Raw genomic sequence first — 13991 nt, 5'->3', positions numbered from 1 at the left:
AGCGACAAGTTTAACATTTTTTTGCTGTTCCTCGGGGGAAAACGAGAAAATAGGAAAAAAGAGAAGGAAGAAAGAAAAAAGGATTCAAGGAACGGACTTTGGTTCTCTTTGGCCGGGAGACGCCCAAACAAGCTAGGCTAAAAATACATCACAGCTTTCGTGTTGTTTCATCCGCCCCCAACCATGTACACGCACGCCACCGTACACAGAACGCACACACACACACACACAAACGCATAGATAGAAATAGAGGGGGTATATATGTCTGAAAACGTAACAAGTGCAAACACCTATAGCCACGCGCGGTTGTGCCCTGCCAAAACAAAAAATGCGACTATTTCCCTCTCTCACTTTTTTTTTCTTCTTCTTTAAACCCAGCACTAATGAAACTGTTAAATCATCATTTGCGAAAGCTCGGCGAAAGCGCAGGTGTGTCCGTCATCAATGAATTTTTTAAAAATATCCCTTTACACATGTATGTTATTTGTTTGTTTGCTTGTTATATCTCCCGTCGTGTTCTTGTTTTTCAAAAGCTAAGGTTAGGTTAATATATACGTTGGAGTGGACATTCCGCTCCAGTGACACCTCTTCAAATTATACCTGGTTCTGGCGAGTCTCCAAAGTCGCAACTGCTCATCGAGTCCACGGCCGTCATGTAGGCGTCGCTGTACTGGTCCGTGCTGTGCTGGCCCTCGCCGTCGCTGCCTCGCTGAGCCATTAGCTCGCAGACGCCAGAGTCGATGGCGGCGAGATGCGACTGCATCGCCGGAATAACGTCCTGCTGATGCTGAATGTCGTTATTGTCCTGGAGTAGAATTGTTGGCACTTCCATTTGCTGGTCGGCCAAGGCCAGCTCGATCTCGTCAGGCTCCGACGGTTTCACTCGAGTCATCTCGTCCGACGGCTGAGAATTCGGATTCATCAAATCAAATTGATCTTGACGCTTAATTTCTTCAATCACTGTCTCCTCGTCTAGCCGGGCTGGCTCAGCATCACTTTGTTCCAGTTGGACCGACGATTGATCAGCTTGAGCAATAAATTCCACCTCATTTCCGTCTACATCAGCTTCCTGCTTCTCCCCAATGTCCAGTTCGATTCGATCCAGCACTTCCAGTTGGTCCTGCAGGTCTTGTTCGATCTGCTCCAGCACTTCCTGGCGAGTCTCACTCTCAGCATCGGGCGCCAGCACTTGATCCTCGACCACCACTTGTTCCATAACATCCGATAACGTCACTAGCGCCGACGACGAGGCCACGCTGCTGAGAGCCGATTGCACGATAGCGTTGTGCACAAAAAGTCTGGCAGGGGATCGAGGTAGGAGGAACCCGCGTTGCTGGATCGGCAACGGCAGCTGTTCCACCGTTTCAGTCGGCTGCTTAACAATGTCATGGCTGCTGCCTTCACTGCTGTCGTCGTCCAAGGAAAGGGCGTCCTCCAGCGAGGGACGTTCCGGCGAGACGGAAGGTGACGAAGAAGAGTTCCTCGAAGTGCTGGAACCTATGCCAGACAGGACGTCATTGGACGTGAATCCCGGCTGGGACGATAGAGTCACGGCCCTTTTCTCCAAGACGGCCGAAGCACTGAACGCGTAACGAGGGTCCAGTTCTATTTCGCCGGGTCGGTTTGGCGGTTCCGACATCAACACGGCCCCGCCCATGGCTGTACAAAAGCAACAACAACAACAAAAAAATCACAAACTCGCATATATATATTTGATCGTCCTCATCCGGAGCTAGATATTTTTATTAATAAATGCCCGGTTATGGACTCGTATTTTTTGTTTTTGTATTGTAAGTGCTGTTTTTTTGTTTTTTCATATTTTGATGGGTTTTTGATAAGTGTTGTTTAATTGTATTAAAACCGATTCATCTGGGGTTACATCATCAGTGCAAATTGGCGTACGTGTTTCGTGTGTGCTGGTTGCGCGTGCGTGTTTCAACCCATTTTGGTATGTTTTTTATTTCTAATAAGTGTTGGCTTGTTGTGTTTATGTATTAAATTTTGCTTTTTTCGTTTTATGTTTTTTTATAGTAGCCATACGGATGCGTTAGTGTTACGTGGCTGGCGGCCATAGTTACCTCCGTTAGGCGCTCCCAACACCGAAGGATCGGTCAACCGACTAAGTTCCAGTTCCGAAGCGTCTAGAGGCAGATAATCAAGATCGCCGGATCTGCTGACCTGCCGGTCGCTGTCGCGCGGACCTAAATTAGAACTGGAAATGGTCGTGTCGTCAGGATCGACCAGCTCGGATGACGTCACATCCGGAACCCATGACGTTTCGTTACTGTCGAGTTTTATTTTGATTAGTTACAGCCAGTTTCATTCATGCAGCTTTTGTTTGATCTTTTCGTTCATTCTGTGTTAATACCTTCGAGCGGGCAGGCAAACCAGATCGCTCTGGGCGCTCGGCTCGCTGACGCCGAAAGGATTTTCCGCCTTCACCCGGAAGACGTAAGTCGATCCAGGGATTAAATCTCCCAGACGAATGTGCGGCTGCTTCGAAGTGGTCGCTTTAAGCCACATGTCCCAACCGAGCTGGACCGCGAATGTCAAAAGGAAATTTTCTTTTATATTCTAGTAGTTTAGCCAAATTGTATAGAAATGGAACAGAATCCTTACCCGGTTGTATTCGACGATGTAACAAGTAATTTCACAACCACCGTCATCCTCGGATGGATCCCAGTGTAAAGAGACGACCGATTCCGAAACGTCTGCAGTCAGCGGTTTGCCCGGCATTGACGGCCGATCTGTAATCAATCAGCAAGAAATTGATAGGAAATTTGTCTTCATAGGCACATTTATCGGAATGATGCGCGTACTTGCCACTGTGACGAGAAAAGATGCGCTATCCTCGCCCAGTCCGCTCTGCAATTTGACGGAATATTCGCCTCGATCAGAGCGCTTAGCCTCGGCGACTTTCAGGATGGTACAGTCGGCCAGATTTTCGATTTCAAGACGTCCGCCGGACGTGAGAAGTTGGTTTTCATGGTACCAAGTGACGGCAGGTTTCGGGCGGCCGGTAAATTCCACTTTCAATCGGATGATGTCGCCATCTTCGAAAATTAATCCGTCTTCGTATTTTTTGGTCAAGACGGCCCTGGGTGGAGCTGCGATCAATTTCCGAAATCGATCCAATGATGAATCAATTAATGCGATCAAAATCTTTTTTCCGGACTAAATAGATTTATACCTTCCACAGTCAAAATTGCGGATGAGGTAGACTGACCGGCATCGTTGACCGCAACGCATTTGACTTCACCTTCGTCGCCGGCCAGGACGTCGTTGACGACCAAGGTGGAGACTCCTGAATCGGGATCTCGTTCCGTCACGATCACTTTGGCATCGGACGATGCGTTGACGATCCACTGGACATCAGGCGGCGGAATGCCCTGGACCTCCACCCTGAACTCGACCTTCTCGTGCTCCATGACGACGGCATCACGCAGGCCGACGCTGAACGACGGGCTGACAACGTTGTTGGGATCGTAGGGAACTCGGTACGACTCCGACTCACTTCCCGGCTCCGACCATCCGATAGCGTTGACGGCTTTCACGCGGAATTTGTAATCCTGCCCAGGAATAAGACCCGTCAACGTCACCTCGCTTTCTCGGACATCCAGCGGATGGGCTCGCACCCATTGGCCGTTCGGTCCCGCCTTCCTCTCGACGGCGTATCCTGATGGAAAACAACGAAAAAATGTCGAAATTGGGGGGGATGAAAGAGAGAAATTTGTTGAGCGCTCGGCAATGGAATGACAAGGATGGAATCTTTAGTGGATTGTGTAGGACATGGCAGGTTCTATCTAACCATTGACGGGCGTTCCACCGTCGGTGTAGGGTGCAGCCCACTGAATAATGACTGCGTCGTCCGGTTTGTTACTGTACGCCAGCTGTTGGAAAGCATCGCCACCTTGACGTGGAACGACGGTCGGCACGCCAGGACAACTCGGCCGGGCTGCAGCAACCGAGAGAAAAAGAGAAAAAAAAGGGACAAAAAAATAAACAAGCAATATAAGTATACCGGAAGAAATGGGTCTGCTGGTCTGCCGTGTTGCGGGGAGACGGGCATCAGACTATTAATAGCTGTTCACTCCTCGGTTAATATATAAATACCGCGCCGTTTAGAAGAAGAAGAAGAAGAAGACGGCGCTGTTGCAGCGCCGCCCGACTCTTTCCCGTTGTTGTTGCCCATTTTCACTCACACAACGCACAGGCACAGGCAAAGAGAAAAGGTGATCTACAACAGCAGACGGACAAATAAGTCCATGGCACAGTGAAGCGTGGGGGTAATCCGCGGCACTGAAATGTTGTGGATATGAACTTGCTGCTGCTAATGGCGCTCTGGGCAAAGGAAAAAATAAGGACGTCTTGAACTGGACGCGGCACAACGGCGAATGATACTACTACTCTACTCTTGCTTTTCTGTGTTCTCTCTTTTTTGGCTGGCAAACGACTAACACAAATGTGACTAGGAGCGGGAGCAGCACAGATGAGGAGCCGCGAATATAATCCCGCCCCAGCGCTAGTGGCCGTCTGCCAGATCCCGACTCATGTGGTCTAGCACAAATCAGCCCGCCAGTGCTGTCTTTTTTCTTGTCAAAAAGTCTAAAGTCAGTAGGAAAAAATTACAAAAAAGGGGGGTACACTTTGACAGCTTCTTATGTCCTATCAACAAAGAGTGTATAGTGAAATTCCCGCGTAGTAATCATTAAAATACCACGGGAGTCATTGAACGCGCTCAAATGTTTAACGATCGTATAGCGCGCCAAAAGCGGAATCATACACAGTAAATCTCTCGTCTGATGTTTATAAATAAAAAGCCGAGATAAGGAAATACGATTAGACCTATAGGCCGGATTGTCAACAAGGAGGCCAAGAAAGAGATAGAGAGAGAGAGGGAGAGAAAAAAAGAGGTCGTCGAAGACAACAAGACGGTGGGAAAATATCCGCAAGAATTCTGTTGGCACCGGACACTGTACGGCGCGCTGGATCGTCTATTTTTAAAAAAAGGGGCTCCGCTTCGAATTTCTTCTTGGGGTTTTTCAAATGACACAGTCGTCATCCGAAAAGTTGGAAGTAACGGATCATTTGACGAAACTCGGCAAGGTTTTCACGATTTCTGAAGTAAAAAAAACATACGGCTGATCTAATAATAACTAAGCGCTAGGCTCACAAAATAAATCACCGACCTGTTGGGCTTGTTTGGGAAAATTGATGCATTTGAACAAGCAGGGAAGTGTGTGTTGACTGTGTTGGTCAAATAAATGAAGATGAGTAATTACCGATTCCGGGTTGTATTCGTACACATCGGGGTCCAATTAAGGCTTCACTCATTCCGGCGGCATTTTCAGAATAAACACGGAACTGGTAGAGTCGTCCCGGTTCCAGTCCTTCCATTATAGCTGACGTACAGGTGGGTGGCACTAATTCTAAATGACTGGTGTCTCGATCGGTGTTCAATGTATTATAGAAAATAAAATAAAATCCGGCATTAATGATGAATTCTAAGTAATTTCTAGTTTAAATTCACACAAGCAGAGGTTTCTTTTCAGAAGTAATTTACAAAAGGATCTTTTGTAAATTAACTATTTCATTCAAAAGAAGCAAGTGCATAGATAACACGACAACTGGCGTGAGAAATTTCACATACGACGTAAACAATAGTGAAGAAAATGTCTAGTCATTTTGTTGCCTCAGCTGTGGTAGCAAGAAAGCGCACGCTCTTTATTTACAACAGTCATATAAAGATTGTATTTCACTATGTTTGTCTAGGGCTACCTGCACCTGAATGCACGCTTATTTAATTTGGCTAATAACATGACTTACGCTATTCCATGCAAGGATGATTTGAATTTTTACGTTCAGCACCAAGTAGCTGCAGATTGCAAATATATCGTGAAAACGTTACTCGCATCTTATCACAACTCTTAAATCGGCATCACTTGAAGACTTTACGATTGACCTAAATTCAAATCGCCGTCACAACTCACAATTTCCCTTTTTAGATCGAAGTCATAAGACTTCAAAATGCTACTGACAGCCACGAGAGTCACAGAAATGAATTCAATATTCTGTTTTGTTTGTGGGCGGCGGGGTTTACCCGTTTAGATGGGTAGGAGGTAGGGGTTGGAACGTTATTGTTGCACTTTTGGAAAGGGGTGGTTCGAGCGCTTCCTGTTTTGGTCCGTTCTAAATACTTTTCCGATCCTTTTCCCTTATTTAATTTTTTTTTACTTTTCCCTACTCTTCTTCTATTTACTGCGATTTGCAACAACCAACGCCCATCACAATTTTAGTAAAAGGCATTATACCCTTTTCGACAGTGATCAGGTCCATTTCTTTGCGGCTTGCGTACTTTTATATGAATTTGAATTATTATGCTATATGATGTGTATTAGTTCTGTTTTACAGCAGCAGCAGATTTTGTTTTAAGGCGGCGCAGTATCTGATGAACGGACCGTATGAAAGTTGCGTGTAGACAGCCTGTGTAAACTGTAAAGCAGTTTCATATTTCGCGGACATAGATACCTCAATGCCTGGATCAGTTTCCTTTTCGGTGAGTCTACATTTATTTCTTTATGTAACTTCATGTCCACCATAAGTTTTCCATTTGTCCCCAAAAACCCCCAAAAGGAGGAAATAGAATCGGATAGTTTCGGCGCATTTTGTCAATAAGCCGAGGTGCAATTTCAATTAGCACATTAAAAGAAATGTTTATGTCATTAACTTTACTTTGAACGGGAAGTGACGCAACAACAACTTTTGGCGTATTTTGTTTTTGTTGCAAGAAAAAAGAATTGAAGGATCCAGTTCGGGACACAATTACGGAATATCCTCAAAGATTTAATAATCATGGCCCTTTGTTTCACGACATTAACAGGACATTATAATTCATTACCTACAGGACATCTTCTGTAGTCAGTCGCACAGCAGAAGCAGTCAGCGGTCAGCCAGCAGTCAGCAGCCGCCAGTCGTCATTCGCCTCTGTTCGCTTCCTCTGCCTTCGCCAGTAGCAGTCAGCCGACTCCCTATTCTCCCTCTCCATCCTCCCTATTCTCCCTCTCCATCCTCCCTCTCTATTCTCCCTCTCAGTTCTCCCACTCTACTCTCCCTCTCAATTCTCATCGCTTGTGTATGTGCCTGTGCTGAATACACTATTTAAACCCAGATACCTTGTCCTCACAAAATCAAATGGGAAAAGATAGTAAAAGAATAAGAAGAATTTGAACTAGTAATTAATCAAACGGTGATTTAATGCAATGTGTATGCAAAAATTATTATGGGAATATTAATATAATCTAATTTTAATCGAAATTGAAGTAATGCCAAATGAGTTTTTTACGTTTTTAAAGTTCTTTTAAAGGTTATTTAAAATCAAATTTCTGCAATCAGCGATTGCATTTCCTTGGTTTTTTCTTATTTGTAGCCATAAATGATCCAAATTATTATTACATGATACTATATTAAAGGAGGAACATCTAGGAGCTAATGATCCAAAAATATACGCTACAGATTAATTTTTAAGCCAAATAATAATTTTAGAAAATTAGAGAATGAATAGATGCGTCTAACAAGAGGGTAGAAAAAATTATTTGACAGAGTCGCCGTTTTAGTCGTTTTGACCAGAAAAATTTTAGAAAAAAGCGCAGTCGATAGTCGATCGCAATCTGATTTATTGTGCTATGTGCTGGCGCTCCATTACTGGATCTTATAGATTACGCGGCAATAAACAAATCTTTGCTTCCCGTTCAAACTTCAAAATCAAGTAAAAGACAGACACACAAATTATTTTGTGTCTAATGCGTTGCCGCTTGGCTCTTGTTCTTTTGAAGCGCATCCTCGTACGATGCAGCGCATAATTCTATTACTGTACACTCTGAAGCCCGACAACCCAAATTAAATTTTTCTGGGTAGGAAGCGTCTGAGCTGGAATGCATCCCTGCTCGTCTTAGAGGCACAGTAAATGTGAGTGACTCATGCGTATTCAAGTCATCAAAGTGTTGAGTGAAACCCGTGTAATTTCCGCCCGACAAGTTTTCTTTCGAACTAATGAATATTTTGTCGTCTAGTTGTCTGGAGTCGTCAAAGCTACATGCTCGTCCCTTTTGGGTCTCAGCAATCTCAGCTCTTATCTCACGTTTTTGTCAACGTTCATCTCAACAGCAGTCCATACTGGAGAACGGCAGCATTGACGATCCTGATATTCTTGCAATCTAACCTGCGCGATCTGCACTGCTCCAGGGATAAAAACGTTCGGAAGAACGATTAGTTACTTCAATCTCTCGAAACTCTTGGCATAATCAATTTCGACCGCAATGCTAATCTAATCTCCGCTGAATGGGTGAGTAGAAAGTTCCTTTCGTCATTTTTCTTTCTTTATTTCGTTCGTTCAGCTGATGACGTTGTTATGTAAACTAATCTGATTTCCAAGCCAAATTGAGTGAGCACAACAAAAGTAGTCAAATAATGGTTATAGGGCGGTTCGGCGTTGTTTACCCAAATAAGCCACTCTTTTTTATCGCTTTTTCTTTTTAAACAAAAAGGGTGGAGGATTGCGAGACAAAATCTCTTGGGGAAAATTAATGGCGCCTTCTGAGTGCCTTTTCTTGTCTTGGTATGCACCAACCTACATTTTACGCCACGTCGTTTTGTTGACTATTTTCACGGCTATTTAGATTTACGACCTAGAGACCCGAAGCGTATAGCCTAAATGTTATTGCAGAAGTTTGACGTAAACGACGCAGTATGTGTGCTCTAACTATTATACAAAAAGGATTTTTGCTTTGTTTTTCTGTTATATTTTTAAGAAAGATATTAAGTTGACTTCTTAATTTGGCGCTTGAGCAATGCAGTTGGCCTTATAGAATTAGTTATTTTGTATATGATGTTAGAAAGTGGTTTTAAAGATCACCTGATGATGTCTATTTTGTCTAACTCTCGGGCGTCGATTATGTAACCGATGATGGGTCCTCCTCCCGCATCTCTTGGTGGGTACCATTGTAGCGTGGCCCTTGTTTCCGCCACGTCGAATATTTCCAGCGGCCCTTCCGGACGTTCCGGGACTTCCAGCACTTCTATTATTTCTGTGTTTATAGACAACCACATTGATGTCGATGAAGCAACACAACGTTAGGAAAAAACAAAAATAACAATCCTTTTGCCGAAATGTCGTCACGAAGTGACCTCAATGGATGCGAATTTGCTGAAGCCATGTCCACTATATAATAGGCGCTAAGTAATCCATCCAGCAGCGGAAAATTTTTATCATTCAGTATTCTCATCATTTATACAATCACATGTGTGTGTGTGCTCATGACGGGCAAACTCAAAAGTGTGTCTCAGAGACTTGGTTAATTTTTTTTTTCTATGTTATAAAAGGCAGAAAAAAATAATGATCAATCTATTTGAGGTGTCCGCGAGTTCGGAACTCGTTCAGGAGAAGGTTAGATTATACGACAAAATTTGGTTAAGTATATATGTGTATACAGTCTCTATTCACACACTTTTGGCTTGCCCAGCATCTGCTATCCATTTGAATCGATAACCAGCAGCAGAAAAGATTAATTGAGAAGAATTTATTTTTTAAAGAAAGAATCAATAGTGTTTTGTTGAAGTGGCAAACGAAACGTTTATTTAAAGGCAAAGAACCCCAGCTTTCCTTATATTGTCCACAATTATTTGGGGGAGGCGGGTAATAATAATATACTGTATATAGGGTCAATAACTCGATATATGTTTACATATACGTCTAAAAATGTCAAAGCATGAAAGCAAATCAGAAATAAGAAGAAGAATCAAAACGAAAACTAAAAACAGCGAAGCATATTCCACATTTTTTTTGCCGATTTTCCTTTTCTTTGGTTTCTGTTGTCGATATTTTTTAATTATTATTATGTAAGGTGGTGGGAGATAACATCACAGATGGGTTTTTTCAATGTTTTTTTCATATTTCTTTTTCGTTGATTGGCTAATAACAAGCTAGTATATAGAAGGCGCGTCAAAATCACAGCGTTGTTTTTACAAATGGACCCGTATTTATGAGAGCAAGAGAGAGAAAGATGGAGAGAGTGACCGTCGCCCTCCACTGGGAGGCTTTGCACTGGGTGGACACACGATATCGACCAGAAGAGAGAGAAACGTCAAATCTCTTCTTCTTTCCCCCTTTCCAACTCGCCATTTACAGGTATTATTTGATTTACTTGATTTTGTTTTGAGTGATTGAACGCGGCTTTTGTTTTTTTTACACATATAACAACGTCTAAATGACTTCAAGGTTAAATTTTTTAATGTTTTCAATGATAGTGTTGTTGCTTGAGATTGGCAGTGAGGGTTAGATTAGCTAATTTCAGACAAGAAGAAAGATTATTCAAGCTTAACGGTTGTGTTCTTTTTTCAATATTCTTTTCTTAATATGTACACCAATTCTCTATCGACCACCAGATGGTGTCAGCTCGTTGAACGTGTGGCATTGACTCTGGTGTTTTTATTTTTTATTTGAAGAGTTGTCGGGAGTAGTACCAGACACGGAAGAAGTATTCGTCCCGGCGGAGGAGGGACGAGCGCGAGTAGATGCGGATATCGGCATCCATGTTTGCGTCGCGCATCCACGACGAGAGCGTTTCCGTGCTGAGACTCAGCGACGCTGTTGGGTCCTTGTGAGCCGGGCCGGCTATGCCCGGTTCGAGGTAATCTGTACACACAGTCACAGTCACACACATGTCACACAGTCGTCACCATTGAAACTCTTTCGTTTGTTTTTTTCCAATCATTGCTGGATGTAACGACAACTGGACAAGTCAAAAGTAGGCCTATCTCTCTGTACTAAGACGGATAGGATATTTGATACGTGTAATCATGCAAATCACCAACATGCCGGGAACATATAGGATATATCTGAACATCAATAATTATTGGGACATTGCCCAATAATAATTGAAGTCAACTAAGAAAAAGCAGCTCAATTCGGTTGAATCTTTTTTAAAAAATTGGGCGTATCAAATAAAATAGGCCTTCTGCTCTAATAAGGGTTTGAATAATTCGAAAATGAACATTACCTGGTGGTCGAATGACTTTCACCGGTTCTTCGGTTTCTAGTGGTTCGCTGAGACCCACTTCGTTTCGGGCGAAAACTCGGACGTAGTACTTGTGACCCTCCTGTAATAAGACACCGATATTTTTATTAAATTCACATATTCTTTAATCTTTTATTTAGATATCATTGTATCGAACGAACCTGCATGTCTTTGACGATGAGGCGGGTGGTGTCGGCTCCAACTTGGCCGACTTCCATCCACATGGTTTTGCGGCTGTCGCGTACGGCGACGATGTAGCCATCGATAGCAGCTCCGCCGTCGCTCTCTGGAATGCCCCACTCGACGATGATCGAGTTGGGTCCAACCGGCCGCACTTCCAGCGGAGACGTGGGTGGCGACGGGACGGTGGCGTGGGTCTTGAGGGCAACCTTCCCGGTCTCGGCCGGAGCCGAAAGGCCCATCGGGTTTTCGGTGAGGACGCGGAAGAAGAACTCTGATCGCTCCTTGAGATTTTGAATGCAGTGGACAGTGACGGATGGGTCGAGTGTCACAACCTTTTCCCACTTGTCCGTTCCACTCAACATCTTCTCGATGATGTAGCCGGTCAACTCAGCACCGCCCGTTGATATGGGAGGGGCCCACTGCAGCGTCACCGATCGGCTGGTGATGTCCGCCACTTGCAAATTGCTCGGTGGTGACGGAGGAGCTGCCGGATCAAAAAATATCGAATGAAATTATTTCTTTTGTTAATTAAGTAGCTCTAACTTGTCGTCACGTACTGATTCGTTTTCCAGCAACGATGACATCCTCGGGCGTGAAGGCCGGCCCGTATCCCAGCTGGTTCTGGGCCGTCATTCTGAAATTGTAGGATGTTCCCTGCTTGAGACCGAGGGCCTCGATGTGTGTCGTCTTGCCGTCGGTGGTGCCCACCTTCTGCCAGGCCTTTTTGGACACTTCGCGACGCTCAACGAGATACTCCGTCAGCGGAGAGCCTCCGTCGCTGGCCGGTGGGAACCAGTGGAGCACCAACGATGTATCCGTCATGCCCGAGAATTCCAGTGGGCCGCGAGGTGCCGACGGCGTGTCGAATTGACACTTGATCAACACCGGGGCTCCGGTATCCAACGGCTCGCTGGTGCCGACGTCGTTAACGGCACTCACGCGGAATACGTATTCCAATCCTGGACAAAAGTTTCGACACAGGTTAATCTTTTGGTTAATCAGTAATTCGTCGATTGAGCTTATACCTTCAGTCAAATTCTGTACGTGGCAGATGGTGTTGGCAGAGAGCTCCTCCACCCGTTTCCATTGCTCTGTGAAGATTTCGCTGTACTCGACGATGTAGCCCTTGAGTTCTATGCCACCGTCATCCATCGGAGGCTTCCATTCCATCGTAGCCGACGTCTTATCCACCTCCTTGGCCACTAGTGGTCCTTGAGGCTTGCTCGGTTTGTCTAATAGCGCGTCAAACAAAGCTTTAAATTAAATGAACCGCGAAAATAAATTTTAAAAAATTTACCGCTGATCTTCAAAGTGACGTCGTGAGTGACTGTTCCAGCCACATTAGTGGCAGTCAGAGTGTATTTGGCCGTGTCCGTCCTTTCGGTGTTGATGATGGTCAGAGTGGTGGAGCAGGCCGTCGAGGACTGGGTTTCGACGTCGGCGATGTAGTGCGTGTTTCCTTCGATGCTGGCCCCGTTTTTGGTCCAGGTGACATCGGGTCGTGGCAAGCCCGTTATTTTGGCCGTAATGGACCATTGCTTTTCGATTTGCAAGCGGTAGACTTTAGTCTTCTTCTCCGGAACGATTTTGGGAGCCTCCTGGATTATCAAGGTGCAGCTACACTCACAGGAACCGCTGTCGTTGGATGCTCGGCAGCTGTACTGGCCGGCTGATTCTTCGTTGGTGTTGTTCAAGATCAGACGGGCCAATCCGCTTTCGTACGACGAAGATTTGGGTACGAATTCGTCGTCGTCTTTGAACCACCTCAGAGTTGGTTGTGGTACACCAACGATGATGCAAGATAGCGTTGCAGTTTCTTTCAGGCCGGCTGTCAGGTCCTTCAGAGGCTCTCGGATGACTGGAGCTTCTGGGATGGCCGCTTTGGCCGCTTTGTACAGCAGCGACTCGCTGGACGGTGTTCCGGGTCCTACGGTGTTGACGGCCGTCACGCGGAACCTGTACTCGGTGTTGTGCGTCAGTTTGGTGACCATGTAAGTGGTCTCGGTGATGACGACATCTTTGTTGGCCGTAATCCATTTCTTGGTCTGTTTCTCCTGGTACTCGACGATGTAGTTGATGATCGTAGAGCCACCGTTGTAGCCGGGAGGTTTCCACATGATGGTGATGGAATCGTCGGCCGTCTCCAGACATTCTGGCACGCTGGGACTGCACGGTTTTTCTATTTGTTTAAAAAGGAATGATTCAGTTAATTTGTTATTCAAATTCAAATTTTTTTTAAATGAACGACTTCTGTTTTACCCATCAGTTTGATAGTGACGGACACGCTGACGTCGCCACACTCGTTGGACAGCTTGCAGGTATAGACGCCGGCCTCGTTTTCATCGACCAACTTGAGAGTGAGCGTGGCGGAAGTTTCACTGATGGTGTACACGGATTTCTTGGTCTTCCTGATGGCTTTGCCCTTGAAAGTCCATTCGGCCTTTGGCGTCGGGAACCCGTTGAATGGGATCTCGATGACGGCGTCCTCTCCGCGACGGACCCACACTTCGGCGTGCACCTGGTCGATGGGGATACTGGGCGGCACTTTGGGCACCTCGACCGTCAGCACGGTCACCGTCTTCATGGCCTCCAGGACGCAAGTGTACTCGGCACTGTCCCCGATGGTGGCTTTGGTGATGGTCAGAGACCGGGCACAGCCGTCTCGGATGACTGCCAATCATTGATTAGACATCAAATAATAAGACAACACGCTCAATCAGAGAAAGAAATGACTTA

At 45.3% G+C, this 13991-nt stretch overlaps 2 protein-coding genes across 10 annotated transcripts in view; both read right to left on the bottom strand.

Annotated features, from left to right (window-relative positions):
• The window catches only part of LOC124312265 (titin homolog), a 60284-nt gene extending 51164 nt beyond the window's left edge, over window positions 1-9120 (bottom strand). For 5 of the 7 annotated variants that reach the window (XM_046776722.1, XM_046776728.1, XM_046776724.1 and 2 more), the window contains exons 1-9: window positions 8912-9120; window positions 5283-5437; window positions 3809-3955; window positions 3191-3676; window positions 2820-3107; window positions 2620-2747; window positions 2369-2535; window positions 2079-2284; window positions 601-1659 (exon numbers count right to left, since the gene is read on the bottom strand). In XM_046776722.1, coding sequence (XP_046632678.1) covers window positions 601-1659; window positions 2079-2284; window positions 2369-2535; window positions 2620-2747; window positions 2820-3107; window positions 3191-3676; window positions 3809-3955; window positions 5283-5437; window positions 8912-9105 — 2830 coding nt within the window. In that variant the 5' untranslated portion in view covers window positions 9106-9120. Of the gene's footprint in view, window positions 1-600; window positions 1660-2078; window positions 2285-2368; window positions 2536-2619; window positions 2748-2819; window positions 3108-3190; window positions 3677-3808; window positions 3956-4113; window positions 4447-5282; window positions 5438-5826; window positions 5972-8911 lie in introns of those variants that run through there. The other 2 variants (XM_046776726.1, XM_046776727.1) reach the window with 2 other exon arrangements.
• A 488-nt stretch (window positions 9121-9608) lies between these two features.
• The window catches only part of LOC124312263 (titin-like), a 66538-nt gene continuing 62155 nt past the window's right edge, over window positions 9609-13991 (bottom strand). For all 3 annotated transcript variants that reach the window (XM_046776719.1, XM_046776721.1, XM_046776720.1), the window contains exons 27-33: window positions 13515-13925; window positions 12553-13434; window positions 12281-12487; window positions 11813-12214; window positions 11234-11739; window positions 11055-11154; window positions 9609-10690 (exon numbers count right to left, since the gene is read on the bottom strand). In XM_046776719.1, coding sequence (XP_046632675.1) covers window positions 10491-10690; window positions 11055-11154; window positions 11234-11739; window positions 11813-12214; window positions 12281-12487; window positions 12553-13434; window positions 13515-13925 — 2708 coding nt within the window. In that variant the 3' untranslated portion in view covers window positions 9609-10490. The remainder of the gene's footprint in view (window positions 10691-11054; window positions 11155-11233; window positions 11740-11812; window positions 12215-12280; window positions 12488-12552; window positions 13435-13514; window positions 13926-13991) is intronic.

The sequence above is a fragment of the Daphnia pulicaria genome, chromosome 8 (assembly GCF_021234035.1).
Source record: "Daphnia pulicaria isolate SC F1-1A chromosome 8, SC_F0-13Bv2, whole genome shotgun sequence".
Classification (NCBI taxonomy): domain Eukaryota; kingdom Metazoa; phylum Arthropoda; class Branchiopoda; order Diplostraca; family Daphniidae; genus Daphnia; species Daphnia pulicaria.
This window is presented reverse-complemented; position numbering and strand designations above follow the sequence as displayed.